Source organism: Heptranchias perlo, chromosome 31 (assembly GCF_035084215.1).
Source record: "Heptranchias perlo isolate sHepPer1 chromosome 31, sHepPer1.hap1, whole genome shotgun sequence".
In the NCBI taxonomy this organism is placed as follows: domain Eukaryota; kingdom Metazoa; phylum Chordata; class Chondrichthyes; order Hexanchiformes; family Hexanchidae; genus Heptranchias; species Heptranchias perlo.
Window position 1 is genome coordinate 5,547,050 of NC_090355.1, and position 26,356 is coordinate 5,573,405.

At 45.5% G+C, this 26,356-nt stretch overlaps 1 protein-coding gene across 2 annotated transcripts in view; it reads left to right on the forward strand.

The window, feature by feature from the left end:
• Positions 1-26,356, forward strand: part of pnpla7b (patatin-like phospholipase domain containing 7b) — a 293,395-nt gene that overhangs the window by 145,375 nt on the left and 121,664 nt on the right. For both annotated transcript variants that reach the window (XM_067969546.1, XM_067969547.1), the window contains exon 22: positions 2,294-2,446. In XM_067969546.1, coding sequence (XP_067825647.1) covers positions 2,294-2,446 — 153 coding nt within the window. The remainder of the gene's footprint in view (positions 1-2,293; positions 2,447-26,356) is intronic.

Consider the following 26,356-nt stretch of genomic DNA (forward strand, 5'->3'; position numbering starts at 1 on the left):
CATGGGATCTTTTACATCCACTTGAGAGGGCAGACGGGGTGCACACTCAGGTGAAAGTACTAACACCTTGTAACTCAGATAGGGAACATGGAGGAGCAAGCATCAATAGAGTAAACCTATTAAAAGCATTTTTCGCTGGCAACAATGATGTCAGAACTATTGACAGCCTAAATTCACGACCAGCGATCTGGCAGTGCTTATGGTTTGCCTTTTAACCGCAGTGTTATGATGATCTGAATGGTGACGCATGCACGATGGAGAAACCATGAGGCATCTGCAGTGAAGTGACAGGAAGTGAGCATCAACAAAGACGATACTTCATCACTACAGTCTCAATGGCTGCCCACTGTCTCATGCTGCAGTCTTTCTGTCAACCCAAATTAGTGCAGCTCATTCAGATCTATTGAGCCATTTGGTTGCGCTGTGGAAATGTTGACTTTCATTCACCATGTTGCAGAGCTTTCCCTCATGGCAGCTGAAGTAGTGTCTATAATGCCACAGAAACCTAATGAACATTAAGTTCTTCCCCTCATATTTCACCTCCTCTGTTTGGCATCTCTCTCACGCTCATTCTCTCCATATGCTTGCTCGCTGTGTCCCGCGCACACTCTCCCCATGTTGGTGATCTCTCTGTCTCGTTCTCATGCCTGCTGTTGTGTCCGTCCTCTTTCACGTTCATGCTCTCCTGTGCTTTCTCTCTGTCTCTTCCCCCATTCTTGCTCTCTTCCTGCCTGTCTCTTACTCTCTCTCTTCCCGTGCTCTTTTGCGCACACTCTCGTGCATACTCTCTTGCACACCCGCTCCCAATTCCTCTCATATTCTTTCTCTGTCACAATTTTTTTTCTCTCTCTCGCACTCTCTCGCACTCTCTCTCTCATCCTCTCGCACTCTCTCTCTCATCCTCTCGCACTCTCTCTCTCTCTCTCTCTCTCATCCTCTCGCACTCTCTCTCTCATTCTCTCGCTCGCCTGCGCCCCCCTCCACTCTCGCGCGCGCGTCCCCGCGTACCCCCCTGCATTCTCTCATAGACATACATAGACGTCAGAACATGGAAATGGGCCATTGGTCCCAACTAGTCCATGTCCACACAGGCAAATTGTTCTAATCACATTTACCCATCCTCTTCCATATCGCTTCAGCCTCCTTACTTTCATCCACCTATCCAATCTAATCTTGAATGTTGACATAGTTTCTGCCTCAACCACTAACCCTGGAAGTGAATTCCACAACCTCACAATTCTCTCTCTCTCGTTCTGACTCTCTCTTTTCTCTGTCTTATTTTCCCCACGTATTCTGACTCTCTTTCTCGCACTCTCTCTTTCTCTTGCACTCTTTCTTTCACGTTCTCTCTCAGGCCACAAGCACCCTTCCCCCACATTGGACTATAAACCCACAAATGAGCATCCTGGCTCTTTATCAATCCATAAAAAGTTGAATTACCATCTCAGTTGCGCTTTAAACACGTTACATGCATCATCCTTAAAGACCCAGTGGGTAAAGACACTTCCTGCTGTCGCACCATGTCACACAAGCCAGAACCCTGGCCCGTGCTGAGAGTTAACTGATCTTGGCTTATAGGGGCACTACAACAAGCTTCAAGAACTTTGGAACTGGGAGGGGGAACCTCAGCCAGGGTTCTTGCTCCTGGAAAGTGTTGGGTGAGGACAGGATTGAGCTTGGCTGTGATACCTGCAGTCCAGTAACCGCTACATGCTCCCTGTTCTTGGTCCGTACCTGAAGAATGGCCACTTAAATGAGGTTCCGGACTGCTGCTGTCGCTCAGGGGACTTTAGCCCATCCCGACTTGGAAATATATAGCCGTTCCTTCATCGTCGCTGGGTCAAAATCCTGGAACTCCCTTCCTAACAGCACTGTGGGAGAACCTTCACCAAATGGACTGGAGCGGTTCAAGAAGGCGGCTCACCACCACCTTCTCGAGGGCAATTAGGGATGGGCAATAAATGCCCATGAACGAATTTTTAAAAAAAGGACTCGGAACCTTTAGAAGGGCTGGAGGGAAGAAAGTACAACATTTAATGTTAAGTTTGGACGGACTGCTTCTCCCAGCTCCAGCTGTATACTGGTGGTAGCGGAAGCCCAAGCACACTGTGCTCAGTAAAAATAAAAAGAAAGAACTCTCATTCATTATAGTGCCTTTAACAACCTCAGGACGTCCCAAAGCGCTTTACAGCCAATTACGTACTTTTGCAGTGTAGTCACTGTTAATGCCAAAACTCACTCTTGTGATTGCATAAGATAACTTTAGTAAACTTTATTATTTTCTTTGTGTAAGGACGTGGCTTGGGAATACACACGGTGAGCAACAAATGGGAATCAGTGGGGAATCCTGCCAGTAACCTCTCCACAGTGGCCATCCTGCCAGTATCTGAGGACGTTCCCATTACCACCTTCACCCTGGAACTCCGACATGCCCTCAGTGCCATAGGTAAGAAACAATTTAAATAATCCTGTCATCTATGAAGCATTTGCACATTATAATATGCACAGTGTGGTGCCTAAATCTGTCTACAGCGTACACACCTTAAATACACTGAATATTGCCTGCTCCTGTTTACACTACCTATAGTGCATTTTGTTCATTTGTTCTTGGGATGTGAGCTTTGCTGGATTGGCAGTATTTGTTGACTCGAGGGACTGGAGTCATGTGTAGGCCAGACTGGGTAGGGCCAGCAAGTTCCTTTCACTAAAGGACATTAGTGAACCAGTTGGGTTTTTATGGCAAATTGCAGGTTTCATTTTCTGGTGCCAGCTTACAAATCACTAGATCTATTGGAACCAATTGCACAGATTGCAGTGGTGGGATTTTAACCAAGAGTCAGGGTTGCAGGTTCAGTACCATAACCACTAGGCTATCATACCCATATATGTTGTGCATATATTGTAAAATGTATTATTTTTGGGGATACTACACTATATTTCACACTAAGAAATAAATACGCAACTTATTCTTGTGCTACTGCTGAACATTTAAAACACACAAGGATACCGTACACTGCAACAGTGGCTTTTAAACTTTTTTGTATGGGAGACCTCCAGAAAATACCGAAACACTTACAGGATTAACGGCAAATGCTGGTTCACTCCCAGAGACCCCTGGAAAATGCTGGTTCACTCCCAGAGACCCCTGGAAAATGCTGGTTCACTCCCAGAGACCCCTGGAAAATGCTGGTTCACTCCCAGAGACCCCTGGAAAATGCTGGTTCACTCCCAGAGACCCCTGGAAAATGCTGGTTCACTCCCAGAGACCCCTGGAAAATGCTGGTTCACTCCCAGAGACCCCTGGAAAATGCTGGTTCACTCCCAGCGACCCCTGGAAAATGCTGGTTCACTCCCAGCGACCCCTGGAAAATGCTGGTTCACTCCCAGCGACCCCTGGAAAATGCTGGTTCACTCCCAGCGACCCCTGGAAAATGCTGGTTCACTCCCAGCGACCCCTGGAAAATGCTGGTTCACTCCCAGCGACCCCTGGAAAATGCTGGTTCACTCCCAGCGACCCCTGGAAAATGCTGGTTCACTCCCAGCGGCCCCTGGAAAATGCTGGTTCACTCCCAGCGGCCCCTGGAAAATGCTGGTTCACTCCCAGCGGCCCCTGGAAAATGCTGGTTCACTCCCAGCGGCCCCTGGAAAATGCTGGTTCACTCCCAGCGGCCCCTGGAAAATGCTGGTTCACTCCCAGCGGCCCCTGGAAAATGCTGGTTCACTCCCAGCGGCCCCTGGAAAATGCTGGTTCACTCCCAGCGGCCCCTGGAAAATGCTGGTTCACTCCCAGCGGCCCCTGGAAAATGCTGGTTCACTCCCAGCGGCCCCTGGAAAATGCTGGTTCACTCCCAGCGGCCCCTGGAAAATGCTGGTTCACTCCCAGCGGCCCCTGGAAAATGCTGGTTCACTCCCAGCGGCCCCTGGAAAATGCTGGTTCACTCCCAGCGGCCCCTGGAAAATGCTGGTTCACTCCCAGCGGCCCCTGGAAAATGCTGGTTCACTCCCAGCGGCCCCTGGAAAATGCTGGTTCACTCCCAGCGGCCCCTGGAAAATGCTGGTTCACTCCCAGCGGCCCCTGGAAAATGCTGGTTCACTCCCAGCGGCCCCTGGAAAATGCTGGTTAAAAAATTGATTAAAAAGGGAGAAAATAGAATATGAAAGTAAACTAGCAAGAAATATAAACATTATATTCTACAAGTATGTAAAAAGGAAGAGAGTAGCAAAAGTAAATGTTGGTCCCTTTGAGGCCGAGACAGGAGAAATTATAATGGGGAATCAGGAAATGGCAGATGCGTTAATCAAATATTTTGTATCTGTCTTCACAGTAGAAGACACGCAAAGCATAGCAGAAATAGTGGGGAACCAAGGGGTAAATGAGAGTGACGAACTTAAAACAATTAATATCACTAGAGGAAAAATTACTTGAGAAACTAATGGGACTAAAAGACGACATATCCCCTGGACCTGATTACCTACATCCTAGGGTTCTAAAAGAGATAGCTGCAGAGATAGTGGATGCATTGGTTATGATCTTCCAAAATTCTCTAGATTCTGGAACTTTCCCAGTGGATTGGAAGGCAGCAAATGTTACCCCGCTATTCAAGAAAGGAGGGAGAGAGAAAACAGGGAACTACAGGCCAGTTAGCTTGACATCGGTCGTCGGGAAAAAGCTGGAATCCATTATTAAGGAAGTCATAACAGGGCACTTAAAAAATCATAATATGATTAGGCAGAGTTTTATGAAAAGGAAATTGCGTTTGACAAATTTATTAGTTTTTTGAGGATGTAACTAGCAGGTTGGATAAAGGGGAACCAGTGGATGTAGTATATTTGGATTTTCAAAAGGCTTTCAATAATATGATGCCACATAAAAGATTGTTCCACAAGGTAAGGGCTCATGGGGTTGGGGGTAATATGTTAGCATGGGTAGAGGATTGGTTAACAGACAGAAAACAGAGAGTGGGGATAAATGGGTCATTCACAGGTTGGCAGGCTGTAACTAGTGGGGTGCCACAAGGATCGGTGCTTGGGCCTCGGCTATTTACAGTCTATATTAATGACTTAGATGAAAGAACCGAGTGTAATGTATCCAAGCTTGCTGACGATACAAAGCTAGGTGGGAAAGTAAGCTGTGAAAAGAACACACAGAGTCTGCAAAGGGATATGGACAGTGGGCAAGAAGGTGGCAGATGGAGTATAATGTGGGGAAATGTGAGGTTATTCACTTTGGTAGGAAGAATAGAAAAACAGAATAATTTTAAATGGTGAGAAACTATTAAATGTTGGTGTTCAAAGAGACACTTGGGTCTCCTTGTCCAAGAAACACAAAAAGTTAGTATGCAGGTACAACAGGCAATTAGGAAAGCAAATGGCATATTGGCCTTTATTGCAAGGGGGTTGGAGTATAAGAGCAAGGAAGTCTTACTACAGTTGTACAGGGCTTTAGTGAGACCTCACCTGGAGTACTGCGTACAGTTTTGGTCTCCTTATCGAAGGAAGGATATACTTGCCTTGGAGGTGGTACAACAAAGGCTCACTAGATTAATTCCTGGGATGCGAGAGTTGTCCTAAGAAGAGAGATTGAGTAGAATGGGCCTATTCTGTCTGGAGTTTAGAAGAATGAGAGGTGATCTCATTGAAACATATAAGATTCTGAGGGGGCTTGACAGGGTAGAAGCTGAGAGATTATTTCCCCTGGCCAGAAAGTCTAGAACTAGGGGTCATAGTCGCAGGATAAGGGATCGACCATTTAAGACTGAGATGAGGAGGCATTTCTCCACGCAGAGGGTTGTGAATCTATGGAATTCTCTACCCCGGAGGGCTATGGATGCTGAGTCATTGAATATATTCAGGGCTGAGATGGATAGATTTTTGGACTCTAGGGGAATCAAGGGATATGGGGATCGGGCGGGAAAGTGGAATTGAGGTTGAAGATCAGCCATGATCTGATTGAATGACGGAGCAAGCTCGAGGGGCCACATGGCCTTCTCCTGCACCTATTTCTTATGTTCTTACTAGCACACATCTGGGCAACCCTTGACCTAATGTCCACTAGACGGCGACGACTATCCAAAGGAAAACAATGCTATCATTCTCAAAAAATGTTATGTTATACAGCAACAGAAACTTATCAGTATTTCTAACAGTAAGTATAAAAAAAAAATGCTGAAATTGGATGACTGAACAGGAATCTGGCCATGGGCCTGCTCGGGTCCTGAGACCCCAACTTGAAAATATCTGCTGCTTTCAAATCCCCCCCCATGGCCTCGCCCCTTTCTTTCTCTGTAACCTCTTCCAGCCCTACAACCCTCCGAGATCTCTGTGCTCTTCCAATTCTGACCTCTTGTGCATCCCCAATTTTCATCGCCCCACCATTGGCGGCCGTGCCTTCAGCTGCTGAGGCCCTAAGCTCGGGAATTCCTAAACCTCTCCGCATCTCTATCTCTCCTCCTTTAAGACTGTCCTTAAAATCTACCTTTTTGACCAAGCTTTTGGTCACCTGTCCCAATATCTCCTTATGTGGCTCGGTGTCTAATTTTGTTTGATTACACTCCTGTGAAGCGCCTTGGGATGTTTTACTACGTTAAAGGCACCATATAAATGCAAGTTATATTTATTGTATAAACCAGCACAGCAACGAGCGGAGAACTTTGTGAAACAACTGGCAACAATACAAGCACACTAACGCTGTTGTGTATTTTCCCTTGCCTGAATGCTGAATAATTGTAATGTACAATAGTAGCAACTGATTCTATCAAAAATGTATTAGCAGGGCAGGAGTGATCTGTGAAAATTTTCAAATGATTTTATGGTGAAAGTAGTGACTGTATAGTAGAGTTATGTTCAGTAGAGGTTCTCAATACCCTTCTACTGGCCACGGGGTAGTGTAATTAGTGAACGATAGCATCATAGGGGTGAAACCTTTCCCTCAGTAACTGTGGAGCCCTGCCTGCTCACTGAAGCTCACTTGATGCGGCAGGCTTTAATTTTAATGGTGTTTCTCTTCGTGATCAGTGAATCTGTCCAGGAATAAATGAAAGGCTGTAAACCGAGCACATGCTTTCAGGTGGCCAGAAATCACCGCGATTTGCCGTTATGGTTTTATTGGTGGCTTGCCGCCGCCACCACCCCCAGGAGCCCCACTGCGAGTTCAAAGGTCAACCCCATGGCTGCAGGGGTTGACCTTTGAACTCGCAGTGGGGCTCCTGTCCCACAAGCAGCCGTCAGAGGTTCCTCACCCTCCTTTATGAAGATTGTTCAGTCAGTTGACAATTCCATCACACTGGATCTCATCACTTCAAATGCACAGAAGAAACAGTGATGACTTTGTAGAGAGTCCAATGTAATTACAAGGTTATTCCATATTAATTAAACTGCACAGAAGGTAGTATGAATTTTAATTTAAAGCATTCATTGAATCTTTACTATTTGTGATTTCTGAGCTAAACTACAGCTGCTACCATGATGTATAAAATATTCCGGTCTGTAATTACATTACTGATGGGGCCAGGTAGAGGTCGCAAAAAACACTGGAACATAATCAGCCTTAAAGGAAGAGTGCAATTTGTAGTGATTTTTTTTTAAAGTGATTCAGAAGTATAGTTCAGATAAAGAGGGAGTGTGAGTGTGTATGTTGGTAGGGTGTTATTATTAGTTGTTAACACGGGGAAAGTGTGACACTCGTCGGAATAAGTGTGACACTCGTCGGAGTAAGTGTGACACTCGTCGGAGTAAGTGTGACACTCGTCGGAGTAAGTGTGCGCTATACGCAAGACTTTTAATATATTACCAGCTGATGTCCCATGGTGCTGCTCACAGTGAGTCAGAGGTTTTATAAGAACAGAGGCATTTTTCCAAGTAGTATTATCAGAGACTTTGATTTATCAGTATTGGAGGTGGCCCTCGTGTGATCTAGGAGCAATAGTAACGAATCTTGGACTGGGAGCAATGGGGCAGATCCTGGGATCTGTGATTACTGAAAGAGAGCTTTTGGGACCATTGAGAAGAAGGACCCATGATCTGGAGGAGGGTTATGGGGTCATGGAGCAATGGGAGGGTGATCTAGGGTTTGTAGACATTGGAGGCGGGCTGAGATCTGAGAGTGAGAGCAGTGGGGAGAAATCCTGGAAGGATGGGATATTCAGCACCTAGCAGTATTGGGGAGGTTATCAGGGTCTGGCAGTATTGGGCAAGAAGAACCTTGAGGTGGAGGAGCACCCAGGAGAATGGGACCTGAAATGCCCTCGGCCCCTTTCTGACCATCAAGCACCTCCCCTCCAGCAATGTGTTCCCACCTGCCTGTCTCTCAGGTTTTGGGATTTTTGATCATTCTTCATGGAAAAGATTTTTGGAATTGACTTGTGTCTAAGGTGTCGTGTTTTTGAAATAAATTGAATTTTCACAGATTTATAAAGAGGGAAGCCATAGCCTGCAAGCATTGAAGTATTAAAACTAGACAGGCAGTTTCTTACCATCAGCTTCGAACTAATACAGTAAGTGTCAATAAGGCACAGTCCTTGTGGAGTTGAAGTTCCATCTTCACACTGAGGACACCTTCCATCATGTTGTGTGGCACTACCACCATGCTAAATGGGAGATTCAGAACAGATCTCAAAACTGGGCATCCATGAGGCGCTGTGGGCCATCAGCAGCAGCAGAACACCACAGTCTGTAACATCATGGCCCGGCATATCCCTCACTCAACCGTTACCAACAAGCCAGGGAATCAACCCTGGTTCAATGAGCAGTATAGAAGTGCATGCCAGGAGCAGCACCAGGCGTACCTAAAAATGAGGTGCCAACCTGGTGAAGCAACAACACAGGACTACATGCATGCTAAACACCGGAAGAAACATACTATAGACAGAGCTCAGCTATCCGATCAAAGCTCTGCAGTCCTGCCACATCCAGTCGTGAATGGTGGTGGACAATTAAACAACTAACAGGAGGAGGGGGCTCCGCAATGATGGCAGAGCTCAGCATGTGAGTGCAAAAGACAAGGCTGAAGCGTTTGCAACCATCTTCAGCCAGAAGTGCCGAGTGGATGATCCACCTCGGCCTCCACCTGAGAGCCTTACCATCACAGAAGCCAAACTTCAGCCAATTCGATTCACTCCACGTGATATCAAGAATCGGCTGAGTGCACTGGATACAGCAAAGGCTATGGGCCCCGACAATATCCCGGTTGTAATGCTGAAGACTTGTGCTCCAGAACTAGCCACGCCTCTAGCCAAGCTGTTCCAGTACAGCTACAACACTGGCATCTACCCGACAATGTGGAAAATTGACCAGTATGTCCTGTCCACAAAAAGCAGGACAAATCCGTTCCGACCAATTACCGCCCCATCAGTCTACTCTCAATCATCAGCAAAGTGATGGAAGGTGTCGTCGACAATGCTATCAAGCGGCACTTACTCACCAATAACCTGCTCACCGATGCTCAGTTTGGGTTCCGCCAGGACCACTCGACTCCACACCTCATTACAGCCTTGGTCCAAACATGGACAAAAGAGCTAAATTCCAGAGGTGAGGTGAGAGTGACTGCCCTTGACATCAAGGCAGCATTTGACAGAATGTGGCGTCAAGGAGCCCTAGTAAAATTGAAGTCAATGAGAATCGGGGAAAACTCTCCAGTGGCTGGAGTCATACCTAACACAAAGGACGATAGTTGTGATTGTTGGAGACCAATCATCTCAGCTGCAGGACATTGCTGCAGGAGTTCCTCAGGGCAGTGTCCTAGGCCCAACCATCTTCAGCTGCTTCATCAATGAACTTCCCTCCATCATAAGGTCAGAAATGGGGATGATGGCTGATGATTACACAGTGTTCAGTTCCATTCCTAACCCCTCAGATAATGAAGTAGTCCGTGCCCACGTGCAGCATGACCCGGACAACATCCAGGCTTGGGCTCATAAGTGGCAAGTAATGTTTGCGCCAGACAAGTGCCAGGCAATGACCATCTCCAACAAGAGAGAGTCTAACCACCTCCCCTTGACATTCAACGGCATTCCCATTGCTGAATCCTCACCATCAACATATCCTGAAGGTCACCATTGACCAGAAACTTAACTGGACCAGCCACATAAATACTGTGACTACAAGAGCAGGTCAGAGGCTGGGTATTCTGCGGTGAGTGACTCACCTCCTGACTCCCCAAAGCCTTTCCACCATCGACAAGGCACAAGTCAGGAGTGTGATGGAATACTCTCCACTTGCCTGGATGAGTGCAGCTCACTAAAGAAGCTCAACACTATCCAGGACAAAGCAGCCCACTTGGCACCCCATCCACCACCATGAACATTCACTCCCTCCACCACTGATGCAGCGTGGCTGCAGTGTGTACCATCCACAGGAAGCACAGCAGCAACTCGCCAAGGCTTCTTCGACAGCACCTCCGAAACCCACGACCTCTACCACCTAGAAGGACAAGAGCAGCAGGCACATGGGAACACCACCGCCGGCACGTTCCCCTCCCAGTCACACACCATCCTGACTTGGAAATATATCGCCGTTCCTTCAACGTCGCTGGGTCAAAATCCTGGAACTCCCTTCCTAACAGCACTGTGGGAGAACCGTCACCACACGGACTGCAGCGGTTCAAGAAGGTGGCTCACCACCACCTTCTCAAGGGCAATTAGGGATGGGCAATAAATACCGGCCTTGCCAGCGACACCCACATCCCATGAATGAATTTTAATAAAATAAAGGGCCGGTGGCCTCGTAACAGGCCCATTGGCCAGGATAGTCTCTTTAGAAGGAGCAGGTTTTGCTGGCAGGGCTACTAGTGAATCACTATAGGGAGGAAGTCAACCTTTCTACCCTCTCCCTGTCTATGGACACAAAAGGGCCACTTGGACACGCAGATTTGAAGGAAGGGACTGTGGCACAAGAGACTGGGCATGAGCCTGGAGCTGGAAGCTGAAAAATGCAGGTGGACAGTTTTATGTAGTTATAAGTAGCCTGAAAGAAAGGTAATTCCAAAAACAAGCAAATCAGCCCATGAAGGAACTGGACAAGTGCTTTATTATTTGTTTGAGGGGAGAAGTGCGATTGAGCTAAGTAAGTGGAATTTACTTTGACTGTTGCCCTGCACGTTCATGTGTTGTCTATGAAACATAGGCCAGTTGGGCCAAATGTCCTGTTTCTGTGCTATAAATTCTATGTAAGGATTCGTATCTGTCCTGTCTCACTAAGTGTCTCAGTCTGCCTCTGAAAAGATTGGCGAAGCACATTGAAGGGGCACATGTGAAAGACACAATATCCAGTTCAGATTACAAGAGGGTTCTGATGTTACAACTCTGGGTGTTATTTTATAGTTAGATATTGGACAGTAGAAGCACACCCCCAAATGTTAGATGCTCAGACCACTTACAGGAGCGATTAGCACTGCTGTACCTGAGAGAATATCCAAGGCAGACCCTAAACTTGTAGCCGCCTCTTCCCGTAACCCATTCACTGCTGCTTTTGAGGCATCGGGCAATCTCTCACCTCATTCAGCATCTTTGACTGGTTCCTGTCCTAACACACGTAATGCATTTCCCACCTTAGAAATTTCCATAAACAAACAAAAAAATTACCTCATAAAATGCTCAAAAGTTCATTGTTTCCTGTTTTTTTTTAAGTTATCTTTAAGCCCCAAAAATGGTTCACTATCCCAGAAAAAAGAGATTTGTAAACTGAATTTGGAGCCAAAATGAAGAGAGGAGGATTTGCAGTCCATAATGTTGGGACCAGCCAATTGTATGGACCCCAATAGTTCGAATTCATCTTCCAGCTACCTTCAAATCACTTAGAAAAACAAACTGAAAAGTTATTACTTTTCCATTGACAAAAAATTAATAGATTCGCAATGTAGAAATCTTTTGTTGTGATTTCTAACGAAGATTTTAAATAAAATAAAAATGTAAAAATTTACACATTTCACAATAGCATTATTACACTTACCCATTGAAGGAGGCTGACAGGCAGAGGCACAGTGGGAGGGGCGCCCGATGATCCAAAAGGGGCCAAGGGCAGATCAATAAAAGAAACCACAGACGTTGTCTTAACCGCCTGAGGTCAAAATTGAGCAGTCCATCCCAGAAAAGGAGCAGTTGTTAATATTTTAAATGTGAAACTTGCCTGAAATTAAGCTTTCAGATTTCAATGTCCAGTTTGTTTTCAGGTCTTTTTAAGGTCGGAGGTCAGATTTTTCAGACGGAGTGAGGCCTTTAAGTAAGAACTTTAAGAAAAGTACTAAAAGACACAAAAAAAAACAACTCAATGGGTAAATTTAACAATGCTATCTTGAAATATGTCATTTAAAAATTATATTTTGCGCATTAGAAATTTCACGTACTGAGGAAAACATGGCGGATGAAAATCTTTTCCGAAAGCGTATTCATTGATTCACTGCCTCCTTTATTTTATTAGTAACTTTATTCTGACTGGTCATTCAGGATTGGAGCTATGTTCTTACGTCTTTTGTAGCTTCTCATTAGCAGTTTTCTACTCGCGTCCCTTGCTTTGAATCTTGTGTTCCCTACCTCTTCAATTCTGACATTTTACTTTGAGCCAATCAACAAAGTGTGATGATGAAAGTGTTACAGGATGTAAGTAACATTACATGAAGTGTGCCCTACATACTAGACTTTTAGTATATCACTACTGTACCTCCTGTGACGTTGCTCATGTAAATTCAGTGGAAACAGTCTAATGCTTCCTGTGTGTTGTCTTGCATATCTGAGGTAGAAAGTACAGGGAAGATTGGTGGAAATATGGTCTGTAAATCCAAGGTGGTGGGAGAGAGTGTGTGGAGGTTTTTTTTTATATTTCAAAATATACTTTATTTCATAACATTTAAAGATACCACAATTCCAAGGCGATACAATTCAAAACAACACCACACAGATTGCACACAATACGATTCCAATATTACAGTTTAAACACAGTACACATCTTATAATACATGCTGTACGATACAAGTTGGATGGCCTTATACGGTGGCCTTTCCCCATAGAGCCTTTGCGTAGGTCACTCCTTGCTTCAGTGCGTCCCGCTGCACGTACTCCTGAACCTTGGAGTGTGCCAGTCGGCAACACTCGGAGTGATAGAGGTTGGGAATAGACTTGTGGCAGGGAGAGGGAATTTTGGTTGTAGGTGGCAAGTGTTTACGGGCAGGGTAGGGTTGAGGGACAGCCATCACAGTGAAGGTGAGAGTGCAAAGGTGGGCGGGGGAGTGGATCAGGTAGTGAATCAGACTGGGAGGAGGTGGGGACGGAGGAGGGTATTAAGCTGAAGGCAAGGCTGGGAAGCGGTAATTTGTTTTTAAAATGCTTATAAATGATTGTGCTATAAGCACGTTAATAAGAAATTGCTGGTTCCCAGCTAAGTGCTGGGCAGGAAGGGACGTTGTGGGACATGAAGAGCTGGGAAGTAATGAAGATGGAGAAGAGTCCGGAGAGGAGCATAGGTGGAGGCTTAAGCTGAGGGCAAGGCTGGGGTGGATGGGCTCGCAGTATATTTTTAATATAAATATGTATGTATCTGTTGTGTGTCACACACACACGAGAGAAAATAAACAAAATGGTAAAGAAGTACAGCACCTAAGAGGAGAAAGCAGGTTAACCTTTTGGGTGAGATCTTTGTTGGGTTACTCAATGTTAGCTTACCATATATCCTTGGGTATAAGACTGGAAATTTAGGTCATTGTTTGGGGCTTGTGTTAAATGGTACTGCAGCTCATTAACAGAGTGAGTTTACCTGCTCTTGCTTGGTCCCGATCTCCTGTCTATTCTGGATTTACCGTTAACTCTCGCCTCTCTGACAGTAGACAACCTCTCTCAGGCTCCCAGCTCCCTGGCTATGCGCAGCAGTGGCAGCATGTGGAACACTTGGCACGCTTTAAAATCAGATTTTCTGCAACGACAGATAGGAAGGAGTCTCATACATGGGCTACCTTATCTGTGAGTATGTACAATGTCCTCTCTCAGGTGCTGACAGACCTGTAGTATGTTGTCAGGATTTTCTGCTTTTATTTCAGATTTCCATAATTTGGGTGTTTCTTTTCATCCTTGTGTATACAGAGTTGTGAATGTAGGACTTGAATTCACCTGACTTCTCATGAATATTAATCTCAGAAATTTTTTTTTTTATTTTTTTAAAAGAGTCACTGGCAACTTGAGAAGAAGATTTCACTCAAATTAAGTTGTTGTTTGCCATGGGAAGTAAGCACTGAATAATCTGGGCATTCTGATTGCCTGATTTATGCAGGACAACAGCCTGATGGGTACAGTATCTAACCCAAACAGACCACAGACCACAAGGTCCCTGGTTGTAGCACTAACCCAAACAGACCACAAGGTCCCTGGTTGTAGCACTAACCCAAACAGACCACAAGGTCTCTGGTTGTAGCACTAACCCAAACAGACCACAAGGTCCCTGGTTGTAGCACTAACCCAAACAGACCACAAGGTCCCGGGTTGTAGCACTAACCCAAACAGACCACAAGGTCCCGGGTTGTAGCACTAACCCAAACAGACCACAAGGTCCCTGGTTGTAGCACTAACCCAAACAGACCACAAGGTCCCGGGTTGTAGCACTAACCCAAACAGACCACAAGGTCCCTGGTTGTAGCACTAACCCAAACAGACCACAAGGTCCCGGGTTGTAGCACTAACCCAAACAGACCACAAGGTCCCGGGTTGTAGCACTAACCCATATAGACCAGAAGGTCTCAGATTTGAATCCAAGCCTGTGCTAAGTTAGCTGATCTCAATCAGTGTAACAGTAAGCTAAAATTGGTTTAATGCTCTTGGGTTAGGGGACGAGAGAAACACGCCAGGGTTCTTGCTCCTGGTCACTGGTCAGTGTCCCTGCTTGGAACATTTGGAATCATAGAATCATAGAAAATTTATGGCACAGAAGGAGGCCATTCAGCCTATCGTGTCCGCGCTGGCCGAAAATGAGCCACCCAGCCTAATTCCATTTTCCAGCACTTGGTCTGTAGCCTTGTAGGTCACGACTTCAGGTGCACATCCAGGTACTTTTTAAATGAGTTGAGGGTTTCTGCCTCTACCACCCTTTCAGTCAGTGAGTTCCAGACCCCCACCACCCTCTGGGTAAAAAAAATTCTCCTGAGCTCCCCTCTAATCCTTCTACTAATCACTTTAAACCTATGCCCCCTGGTTATTGACCTCTCTGCTAAGGGAAATAGGTCCTTCCTATCCACCGTATCTAGGCCCCTCATAATTTTGTACACCTCAATTAAATCACTCCTCAGCTTCCTCTGTTCCAAAGAAAACACCCCCAGCCTACCCAATCTTTCCTCATAGCTAAAATTCTCGAGTCTTGGCGACATCCTGGTAAATCTCCTCTGTACCCTCTCTTTACATCCTTCCTGTAATGTGGTGACCAGAACTGTACACAGTACTCAAGCTGTGGCCTAACCAGTGTTTTATACAGTTCCAGCATAACCTCCCTGCTCTTATATTCTATGCCTCGGCTAATGAAGGAAAGTATTCCATATGCCTTCTTAACCACTTTATCGACCTGTCCTGTTACCTTCAAGGATCTGTGGACATGCACTCCAAGGTCCCTCTGATCCTCTACACCTTTCAGTATCCTCCCATTTATTGTGTACTCCCTTGCCTTGTTTGCCCTCCCTAAATGCATTACCTCACACTTCTCCAGATTGAATTCCATTTGCCACTTTTCTGCCCATCTGACCAATCCATTGATATCTTCCTGCAATCTACAGCTTTTCTCGTCACTATCAACCACAAGGCCAATTTTTGTATCATCTGAAAACTTCTTAATCATGCCCCCTACATTTAAGTCCAAATCATTAATATAAATCACAAAAAGCAAGGGACCTAGTACTGAGCCCTGTAGAACCCCACTGGAAACAGCCTTCCAGTGACAAAAACACTAGTCGACTATTACCCTTTGCTTCCTGCCACAGAGCCAATTTTGGATCCAACTTGCCACTCTCTCGTGGATCCCATGGGCTTGTACTTTTTTGACCAGTCTGCCATGTGGGATCTTGTCAAAAGCCTTGCTAAAGAGGAAATATCCACGTAGACTACATCAAGTGCACTACCCTCATCAACCATCCTTGTTACCTCCTTAAAACGTTCAATCAAGTTAGCCAGACACGACCTTCCCTTAACAAATCCATGCTGACTGTCCTTGATTACTCCATGCATTTCTAAGTGACTGTTTATCCTGTCCCTCAGAATTGATTCCAATAATTTGTCCACCACCGAGGTTAGGCTGACTGGCCTGTAATTATTCGATCTATCCCTCGCTCCCTTTTTAAACAATGGTACAACGTCAGCAGTCCTCTAACCCTCCAGCAACATGCCTGGAGCCAGGGAGGATTGGAAAATGATGGTCAGAGCCTCCACTATTTCCCTCCCTTGCTTCTTTTAACACCTGGGATACATTTCATCCGGCCCTGGTGATTTATCTACTTTCAAAGATGCTAATCCCCTTAATGCTTCCTCTCTCACTGAGTTTATCCCATCCAATATTTCACACTCCTCCTCCTCCTTAATTACAATGTCTGCATTGTCACTCTCTTTTGTGAAGACAGATGCAAAGTATTCATTAAGAACCATACCAATGCCTCCACACATAGGTTACCTTTTTGGTCTCTAATAGGCCAATATATCTATATGTGTGTTGCTGTCAGATAAGAACAAGATCAGGCTCAGCTGTGATGGCAGTGAGGTTGAATAGCTTGTTGACCTTTGCTGTCTAGCCTCACACATGAATAATGGTCACTTTGGTGCGGTAGCAAAGGGCTAAGAGCACCATTGAAACTCGACCACTATGAGTCAGCAACTCGGGTGGGGGGATGAAAATTGGAGAGAGGAACATACTGGAAATTACTTAAATGTTGAGCTGAATATTCACCATGGTACTGATAATGCATCTGGCGGGGCCGTTGGGGCGCAAAGCCTAAAGGAGTGAGGAACTGTTGGTTATCTTGTTAGATAATTTATGGCACTGTTTTGCAGAGTTGGCATGTAAGAGCCATCACTTCAGCTTGTTTGACAATTATGTTCTTTGCTGCTTGCACACTATTTCTTTCCGGGTGTTTTGCTCCTGCATGCATCTGTCTTAAGCTCTGCTGCTCTCTCTTCCTCTGTTCATTGTTCTTGCCACTCTTTCATCAAAAGGCAGTAAGGGAGAGTGCACAGAACATGACCGGACAGATGGTCTGAGAAAGCAGGGCAAAGACCAAGGGAAGTCGAGATTAAACTGCATTTATTTCAATGCAAGAAGTCTGATGGGCAAGGCAGATGAACTCAGGGCATGGATGGGTACATGGGACTGGGATGTTATAGCTATTACTGAAACATGGCTAAGGGAGGGGCAGGACTGGCAGCTCAATGTCCCAGGGTACAGATGCTATAGGAAAGATAGAGCAGGAGGTAAGAGAGGAGGAGGAGTTGCGTTCTTGATTAGGGAGAACATCACGGCAGTGGTAAGAGGGGATATATCCGAGGATTCGCCCACTGAGTCAATATGGGGAGAACTGAAAAATAAGAAGGGAGAGATCACTTTGATAGGATTGTACTACAGACCCCCAAATAGTCAACAGGAAATTGAGGAGTAAATATGTAAGGAGATTACAGACAGCTGCAAGAAAAATAGGGTGGTAATAGTCGGGGACTTTAACTTTCCCAACATTGACTGGGACAGCCATAGCATTAGGGGCTTGGATGGAGAGAAATTTGTTGAGTGTATTCAGGAGGAATTTCTCATTCAGTATGTGGATGGCCCGACTAGAGAGGGGGCAAAACTTGACCTCCTCTTGGGAAATAAGGAAGGGCAGGTGACAGAAGTGTTAGTGAGGGATCACTTTGGGACCAGTGATCATAATTCCATTAGTTTTAAGATAGCTATGGAGAATGATAGGTCTGGCCCAAAAGTTAAAATTCTAAATTGGGGAAAGGCCAATTTTGATGGTATTAGACAGGAACTTTCAGAAGTTGATTGGGAGAGTCTGTTGGCAGGCAAAGGGACGTCTGGTAAGTGGGAGGCTTTCAAAAGTGTGTTAACCAGGGTTCAGGGTAAGCACATTCCTTATAAAGTGAAGGGCAAGGCTGGTAGAAGTAGGGAACCTTGGATGACTTGGGAGATTGAGGCACTAGTCAATGACATGCATAGGCAGCTGGGATCAAGTGGATCCCTTGAAGAGTATAGAGATTGCCGGAGTAGAGTTAAGAGAGAAATCAGGAGGGCAAAAAGGGGACATGAGATTGCTTTGGCAGATAAGGCAAAGGAGAATCCAAAGAGCTTCTACAAATACATAAAGGGCAAAAGAGTAACTAGGGAGAGAGTAGGGCCTCTTGAGGATCAACAAGGTCATCTATGTGCGGAACCACAAGAGATGGATGAGATCCTGAATGAATATTTCACATCGGTATTTACGGTTGAGAAAGGCATGGATGTTAGGGAACTTGGGGAAATAAATAGTGATGTCTTGAGGAGTGTACATATTACAGAGAGGGAGGTGCTGGAAGTCTTAACGCGCATCAAGGTAGATAAATCTCCGGGACCTGATGAAATGTATCCCAGGACGTTATGGGAGGTTAGGGAGGAAATTGCGGGTCCCCTAGCAGAGATATTTGAATCATCCACCGCTACAGGTGAGGTGCCTGAAGATTGAAGGGTAGCAAATGTTGTGCCTTTGTTTAAGAAGGGCGGCAGGGAAAAGCCTGGGAACTACAGACCAGTGAGCCTGACATTTGTAGTGGGTAAGTTGTTAGAGGGTATTCTGAGGGACAGGATCTACAGGCATTTGGAGAGGCAGGGACTGATTAGGAACAGTCAGCATGGTTTTGTGAGAGGAAAATCATGTCTCACGAATTTGATTGAGTTTTTTGAAGGGGTAACCAAGAAGATAGATGAGGGCTGTGCAGTAGACGTGGTCTACATGGACTTTAGCAAAGCCTTTGACAAGGTACTGCATGGTCGGTTGTTACATAAGGTTAAATCTCACGGGATCCAAGGTGAGGTAGCCAATTGGATACAAAATTGGCTTGACAAGGGTTGTATTTCAAACTGGAGGCCTGTGTCCAGCAGTGTGACTCAGGGATCGGTGCTGGGTCCGCTGTTATTTGTTATTTATATTAATGATTTGGATGAGAATTTAGGAGGCATGGTTAGTAAGTTTGCAGATGACACCAAGATTGGTGGCATTGTGGACAGTGAAGAAGGTTATCTAGGATTGCAACGGTATCTTGATCAATTGGGCCAGTGGATGGCAGATGGAGTTTAATTTAGATAAATGTGAGGTGATGCATTTTGGGAGATCGAATCGGGCCAGGACCTACTCCGTTAATGGTAGGGCGTTGGGGAGAGTTATAGAACAAAGAGATCTAGGCGTACAGGTTCATAGCTCCTTGAAAGTGGAGTCACAGGTGGATAGGGTGGTGAAGAAGGCATTCAGCAGGCTTGGTTTCATTGGTCAGAACATTGAATACAGGAGTTGGGATGTCTTGTTGAAGTTGTACAAGACATTAGTAAGGCCACACTTGGAATACTGTGTACAGTTCTGGTCACCCTATTATAGAAAGGATATTATTAAAATAGAAAGAGTACAGACTAAGAACCCAACGAGATTGATCAACTGACCCAATGATAATCTGCTTGCCCAGCGTCACCACATGCAGCATAAGAACTACAAAATAGATTGTTTAGGATAGTGTAATTTATACGTAAGGTTTTTGCACGCCTTCAAGAAAAGACCTTGGGTGGCGTTGCTGTGGAGAAGCATCAAGGAGATTCCAAACGTCTCAGCACAGGATGAAAGAGATATTTGCGGGATTGGGGGGGGGGGGGGTGGGTGTTACATTCCTGGGCTGCTCTCGTACACCTCAGCACAATTTTGAGTCGGTGAGAGTCCTGCACAGGGCAGCCATTGTTTCTGATGAAAAGCACTGGCACGTGATTACATAGAATTTACAGCGCAGAATCAGGCCATTCGGCCCAAATGTCAAGGATGCCCAAAATACAGTAGATAATGGACTCCAGGAGTGACAAAGATACACAGTGGCTTATTGTCAGAACATTCTAGGAGGTGAAATGTCCAGTCTATATTGAGAGAGAGAGAGACTGACTAGAGAAGCTGGGATTGTTCTCCTTAAAGCGAAGAAGGTTAAGGAGAGATTTAATAGAGGTGTTCAAAATTATGAGAGGTTTTGATAGAGTAGATAGGGAGAAACTGTTTCCACTGGCAGGAGGGTCGGTAACCAGAGGACGCAGATTTAAGATAATTGCCAAAAAAGCCAGGGTGGAGATGAGGAGAATTTTTTTTACGCAGTGAGTTGTTATGATCTGGAATGCAATCCCTGAAAGGGTGGTGGAAGCAGATTCAATAGTAACTTTCAAAAGGGAATTGGATAAACACTTTTCAAAAGGAAAAAATTGCAGCGCAATGGGGAAAGAGCAATGGAGTGGGACTAATTGGATAGCTCTTTCAAAGAGCCGGCACAGGCACGATGGGCCGAATGACCGCCTCTTGTGCTGTAGGATTCTATGATATTATGTAAAAGAGTATTCATTTTTCTATTTAAAACCATACCATAGCCACAATCCACATCATGACTGTGGGTTTGATCAAGAAATAACCTTTTGATTATCCTTAAATTTTGTGTCCAGAATAAATAGTAGTGCACCAGGAAGCTGAAAGCCATAAGAGCAAATTTTTTTTATTGTCACTGTCATCCTGAGATGAAATTTTCATTAGAATTGGCCATGAAATTCACCCAGCGCTTGTTTGTTGCTTTACATACAGTAGTATCATTAATAACAAGGAGGCAGGCTGACCTACTGGTGTGTGGAAATATTTGTTGCATACCAGAGGCTAGCATGATTGACGATTATCGTCAGGATGCTCCATTTCAGCCATTGTGTAATGACATTCCCACTGCAAGAGGCACAGAATTTAATCTGCATCACCTGGAAATAACGCACGTTGCTGAAATTCGTCTTGAGTTTCATTATTTTTAAACACACCTGCTTTCTCCTGCTATTACAGTAAATTGCTTCAGTCACAGCGGCAGGATGGAAACACTTGACATTTGTTTTGTTGAAACATCCATCTCGTTTTTAGTGCTGCATTATGGAGCGATCTCTTAGTTGTTATTTTCTCAATCGGCTCCCCTCGTCTCCGTAAGGGTGTTGGTTGGCTGCTCAACTTTGGAGTGGGGGGGACCTGAGGGGGTGGGGGGTGTGATGCGGGACGTGGTGGGGTGCAGGGGGGGTGGGATATGTTGGTGGGTATGGAGGCAGGATCTGGGGGGGTGGTGTAGGGGGTCGGAACGGAGCGGGAGGTGCGGCGCAGGGGAAAGACGGACCGGGGAGAAGCACTGGTTTTGTGGGAGTGGGGGGGAGACCCGGGAAGGGAGGAGGAGAGCAGGGGGTGGGTGGGAGACCTTAACAGCCGAGCTAGATCCTGTCATCAACTGATGGCCACACGTGAACATGCTTCAGTTGTGTTTGGGAGTGAGATCCTTGGGAGACAGTGGTCAATTGAAAGGCCCCTGATGCCACCTTGGCAGAAATCAGCGTGGACTACCGATTGAACCTGGAACCTTGGTGGTGAGAATGCTTCAGTGCCATACCACATCATGCAGTTACCCCGTGAGCCAGAAATGCCGAGTGGATGATCCATCTCGGCCTCCTTGATCCCCACCGTCACAGAAGCCAGTCTTCAACCAATTCAATTCACTCCACGTGATACCAAGAAACGACTGAGTGTACTGGATACAGCAAAGGCTATGGGCCCCGACAACGTCCCGGCTGTCGTGCTGAAGATTTGTGCTCCAGAATTAGCCGCACCCCTAGCCAGGCTGTTCCAGTACAGCTACAACACTGGCATCTACCTGACAAAGTGGAAAATTGCCCAGGTATGTCCTGCCCACAAAAAGCAGGACAAATCCAATCCGGCCAATTATCGCCTCATCAGTTTACTCATCATCAGCAAAGTGATGGAAGGTGATGTAGACATTGCTATCAAGTGGCACTTACTCACCAATAACCTGCTCACTGATGCTTGGTTTGGGTTCCGCCAGGACCACTTGGCTCCAGACCTCATTACAGTCTTGGTCCAAACATGGACAAAAGAGCTGAATTCCAGAGGCGAGGTAAGAGTGACTGCCCTTGGCATCAAGGAGCCCTAGTAAAATTGAAGTCAATGGGAATCGGGGGCAACTCTCCAGTGGCTGGAGTCATACTGAACACAAAGGAAGATGGTAGTGGTTGTTGGAGTCCAATCATCTCAGCCCCAGGGCATCGCTGCAGGAGTTCAGGGCAGTGTCCTTGGCCCAACCATCTTCAGCTGCTTCATCAATGACCTTCCCTCCATCATAAGGTCAGAAATGGGGATGTTCACTGATGATTGCACAGTGTTCAGTTCCATTTCCAAGCCCTCAGATAATGAAGCAGTCCGTGCCCACATGCAGCAAGACCTGGACAACATCCAGGCTTGGGCTGACAAGTGGCAAGTAACATTCGTGCCAGGCAATGACCATCTCCAACAAGAGAGAGTCTAACCACCTCCCCTTGACATTCAATGCCATTACCATTGCCAAATCCCCCACTATCAACATCCTGGGGGACACCATTGACCATAAACTAAACTGGACCAGCCATATAAATACTGTGGCTACAAGAGCAGGTCAGAGGCTGGGTTTTCTGCAGCGAGTGACTCACCACCTGACTCTCCAAAACCTTTCCACCATCTACAAGACACAAGTCAGGAGTGTGACGGAATACTCTCCACTTGCCTGGATGAGCGCTGCTTAAACAACACTCAAGAAGCTCGACACCATCCAGGACAAAGCAGCCCGCTTGATTGGCACCCCATTCACCACCCTAAACATTCACTCCCTTCACCACCGGCGCACTGAGGCTGCAGTGTGTACCATCCACAGGATGCACTGCAGCAACTCGCCAAGGCTTCTTCGACAGCACCTCCCAAACCCATGACCTCTACCACCTAGAAGGACAAGGACAAGGACAAGGGCAGCGGGTGCATGGGAACAACACCACCTGCACGGTCTCCTCCAAGTCACACACCATCCCAATTTGGAAATATATCGCTGATCCTTTATCGTCGCTGGGTCAAAATCCTGGAACTCCCTTCCTAACAGCACTGTGGGAGAACCTTCACCACACTGACTGCAGCGGTTCAAGAAGGCGGCTCACCACCACCTTCTCAAGGGCGATGAGGGATGGGTAATAAATGCCAGCCTTGCCAGTGACTCCCACATCCCATGAATGAATTAACGAAAATGCTGTGTTAAAACTGTTTGCGGCTCCCAACATTTTCCTCTTTTGGGTGCAGCAGTGTAGTGTTAATTTTGCACCCTTCATTATTATGTATGGATAGCATGTACATGCATGGCTGAGGAGAGTTATTCATTTCGAATGGAAAATTAGATCCTGTTTTGCTGCATCCAATGGTGTTTTACAAAATTGGATTACTGTGATTAAGGACTTTTTAAATGAGATTGTTTTCATTTTTTCACTACCAGGCAGCCACTGAGGCAAATAAAATTACCTGGCTGCTGTGTAACAGTAAATCTTTCAGTACTAACCCTGTGTTCTGACTCTGGTTAAAGCTAGGTTGTCAATTTATAATGTCACACTTGCTAAACTGCTAACTGATATGCATTATCTTCTTTAAAAATTATTTGGCACCGCAATACAGTGGAGTTTAATGGGATAGGCACATTGCTCTCATTAAAAGGCAGAAAAGTGTGCAGCATTTGTAATTGGTTAAGCTGCACTATTAATTAAAAGTCCATTATCATTTTAAATCTTTCCTTCCTGCATTCTTTATAAAACAAAGCTTCAGGTCTTTTAATGTTCCCTCGTGTATTCACTCTCCATGTACAGTGTAATGGGCCATTATCCAATGAGGTGTGTTGTGCGGCACCGTCCTGTTAGCACTTCATTGTATTTATTCCCAGTCAGCCTGCAAAGCGCACAGCCCCCTGCTAAACTCACAAGGTCATGTTCCAGTTCCAGGATCATATCCCTATCCTTTCACTCAGCACCCATCTCTGTGCGTCTGCAAAGTTCCTCAGGCTTTTTATTTTTCACACTAAGTGCTTTGGTTGGCCCACGCCTCAATCAAAATCTTGTCCTTGATTACCCTTCACAAACCACTTGTGTGGGCTCTGTACTATTGGAAGCACAGATGCTATGGTTGGGTCTCCCTGAAAATCCCTCCACAATCTTACTGGATCTTCATTTCATAGAATCATAGAAAATAGGAGCAAGAGTAGGCCATTTGGCCCTTCGGGCCTGCTCCGCCATTCAAAATGATCATGGCTGATCGTCTAACTCAGTACCCTGTTCCCGCTTTTTCCCCATATCCCTTGATCCCTTTAGCATTAAGAAATATATCTATCTCCTTCTTGAATATATTTAATGACATGGACTCCACTGCCTTCTGTGGTAGAGAATTCCACAGGTTCACCACCCTCTGAGTGAAGAAATTTCTCCTCATCTCGGTTTTAAATGGCAAACCCCGTATCCTGAGACTGTGACCCCTGGTTATGGATTCCCCATCCATCGGGAACATCCTCCCTGCATCTAGTCTGTCTAGTCCTGTTAGAATTTTATATGTTTCGATGAGATCACCTCTCATTCTTCTAAACTCTAGTGAATATAGGCCTGGTCGACCCAATCTCTCCTCATACGTCAGTCCTGCCATCCCAGGAATCAGTCTGGTAAACCTTCGTTGCACTCCCTCCATGGCAAGGACATCCTTCCTCAGATAAGGAGACCAAAACTGCACACAATACTCCAGATGTGGTCTCACCAAGGCCCTGTATAACTGCAGTAAGACATCCCTGTTCCTGTACTCAAATCCTCTTGCAATGAAGGCCAACATACCATTCGCCTTCCTAACTGCTTGCTGCACCTGAATGCTCGCTTTCAGCGACTGGTGTACAAGGACACCCAGGTCTCGTTGCACCTCCCCTTTTCCCAATCTATCACCATTCAGATAATCTGTCTTTCTGTTTTTGCAACCAAAGTGGATAACCTCACATTTATCCACGTTATACTGCATCTGCCATGTTCTTGCCCACTCACCCAACTTGTCTAAATCACATTGGAGCTTCTTTGCATCCTCCTCACAGCTCACATTCCACTCCAGCTTTGTGTCATCTGCAAACTTGGAAATGTCACTTCAGTTCCCTCATCCAAATCATTGATATATATTGTGAACAGCTGGGGCCCAAGCACTGATCCCTGTGGTACCCCACTAGTCACTGCCTGCCACCCGGAAAAAGACCCGTTTATTCCTATTCTCTGTTTCCTGTCTGTCAACCAATTCTCAATCCATGCCAGTATATTCCCCCCCAATCCCATGTACTTTAATTTTGCACACTAACCTCTTGTGTGGGACCTTATCAAAAGCCTTCTGAAAATCCAAGTACACCACATCCACTGGTTCTCCCCTATCTATTCTACTAGTTACCTCCTCAAAAAACTTCAGTAGATTTGTTAAGCATGATTTCCCTTTCATAAACCCATGCTGACTTTGTCCAATCCCATTAATGCCTTCCAAGTGTTCTGTTATCACATCCTTTATAATAGACTCTAGCATTTTCCCCACTACTGATGTTAGGCAAACTGGTCTGTAATTCCCTGTTTTTTCTCTCCCTCCTTTTTTAAATAGTGGGGTTACATTTGCCACCCTCCAATCTGTAGGAACTCTTCAAGTCTATAGAATTTTGGAAGATGACCACCAATGCATCCACTATTTCCAGGGCCACTTCCTTTAGTACTCTGGGATGTAGATTATCAGGCCCTGGGGATTTGTCAGCCTTTAGCCCTATTAATTTCCCTAGCACTTTTTTTTTGCTAATACTGATTTCCTTCAATTCTTCCCTCTCACTGGACCCTTGGTTCCCTAACATTCCCGGGAGGTTATTTGTGTCCTTCTTTGTTTAATTGTTCTGTCATTTCTTTGTTCTCCATTATAATTCCCCCCATTTCTGACTGTAAGGGACCTACATTTGTCTTCACTAATCTTTTTCTCTTGACATATTTATAGAAGCTTTTCCAGTCAGTTTTTATGTTCACTGCTAGTTTACTCTCATACTCTATTTTTCCCCTCTTAATCAATCTCTTTGTTCTCCTTTTGCTTAATTCTAAACTGCTCCCAATCTTCAGGCTTGCCACTTTTTCTGGCAATTTTATATGTTTCCTCTTTGGATCTAATGCTATCCCTAATTTCTTTTGTAAGCCACGGTTGAGCCACCTTTCCTGTTTTATTTTTGCGTCAGACAGGAATGAATAATTGTTGCAATTCCTGCACGCGTTCTTTAAATATTAGCCATTG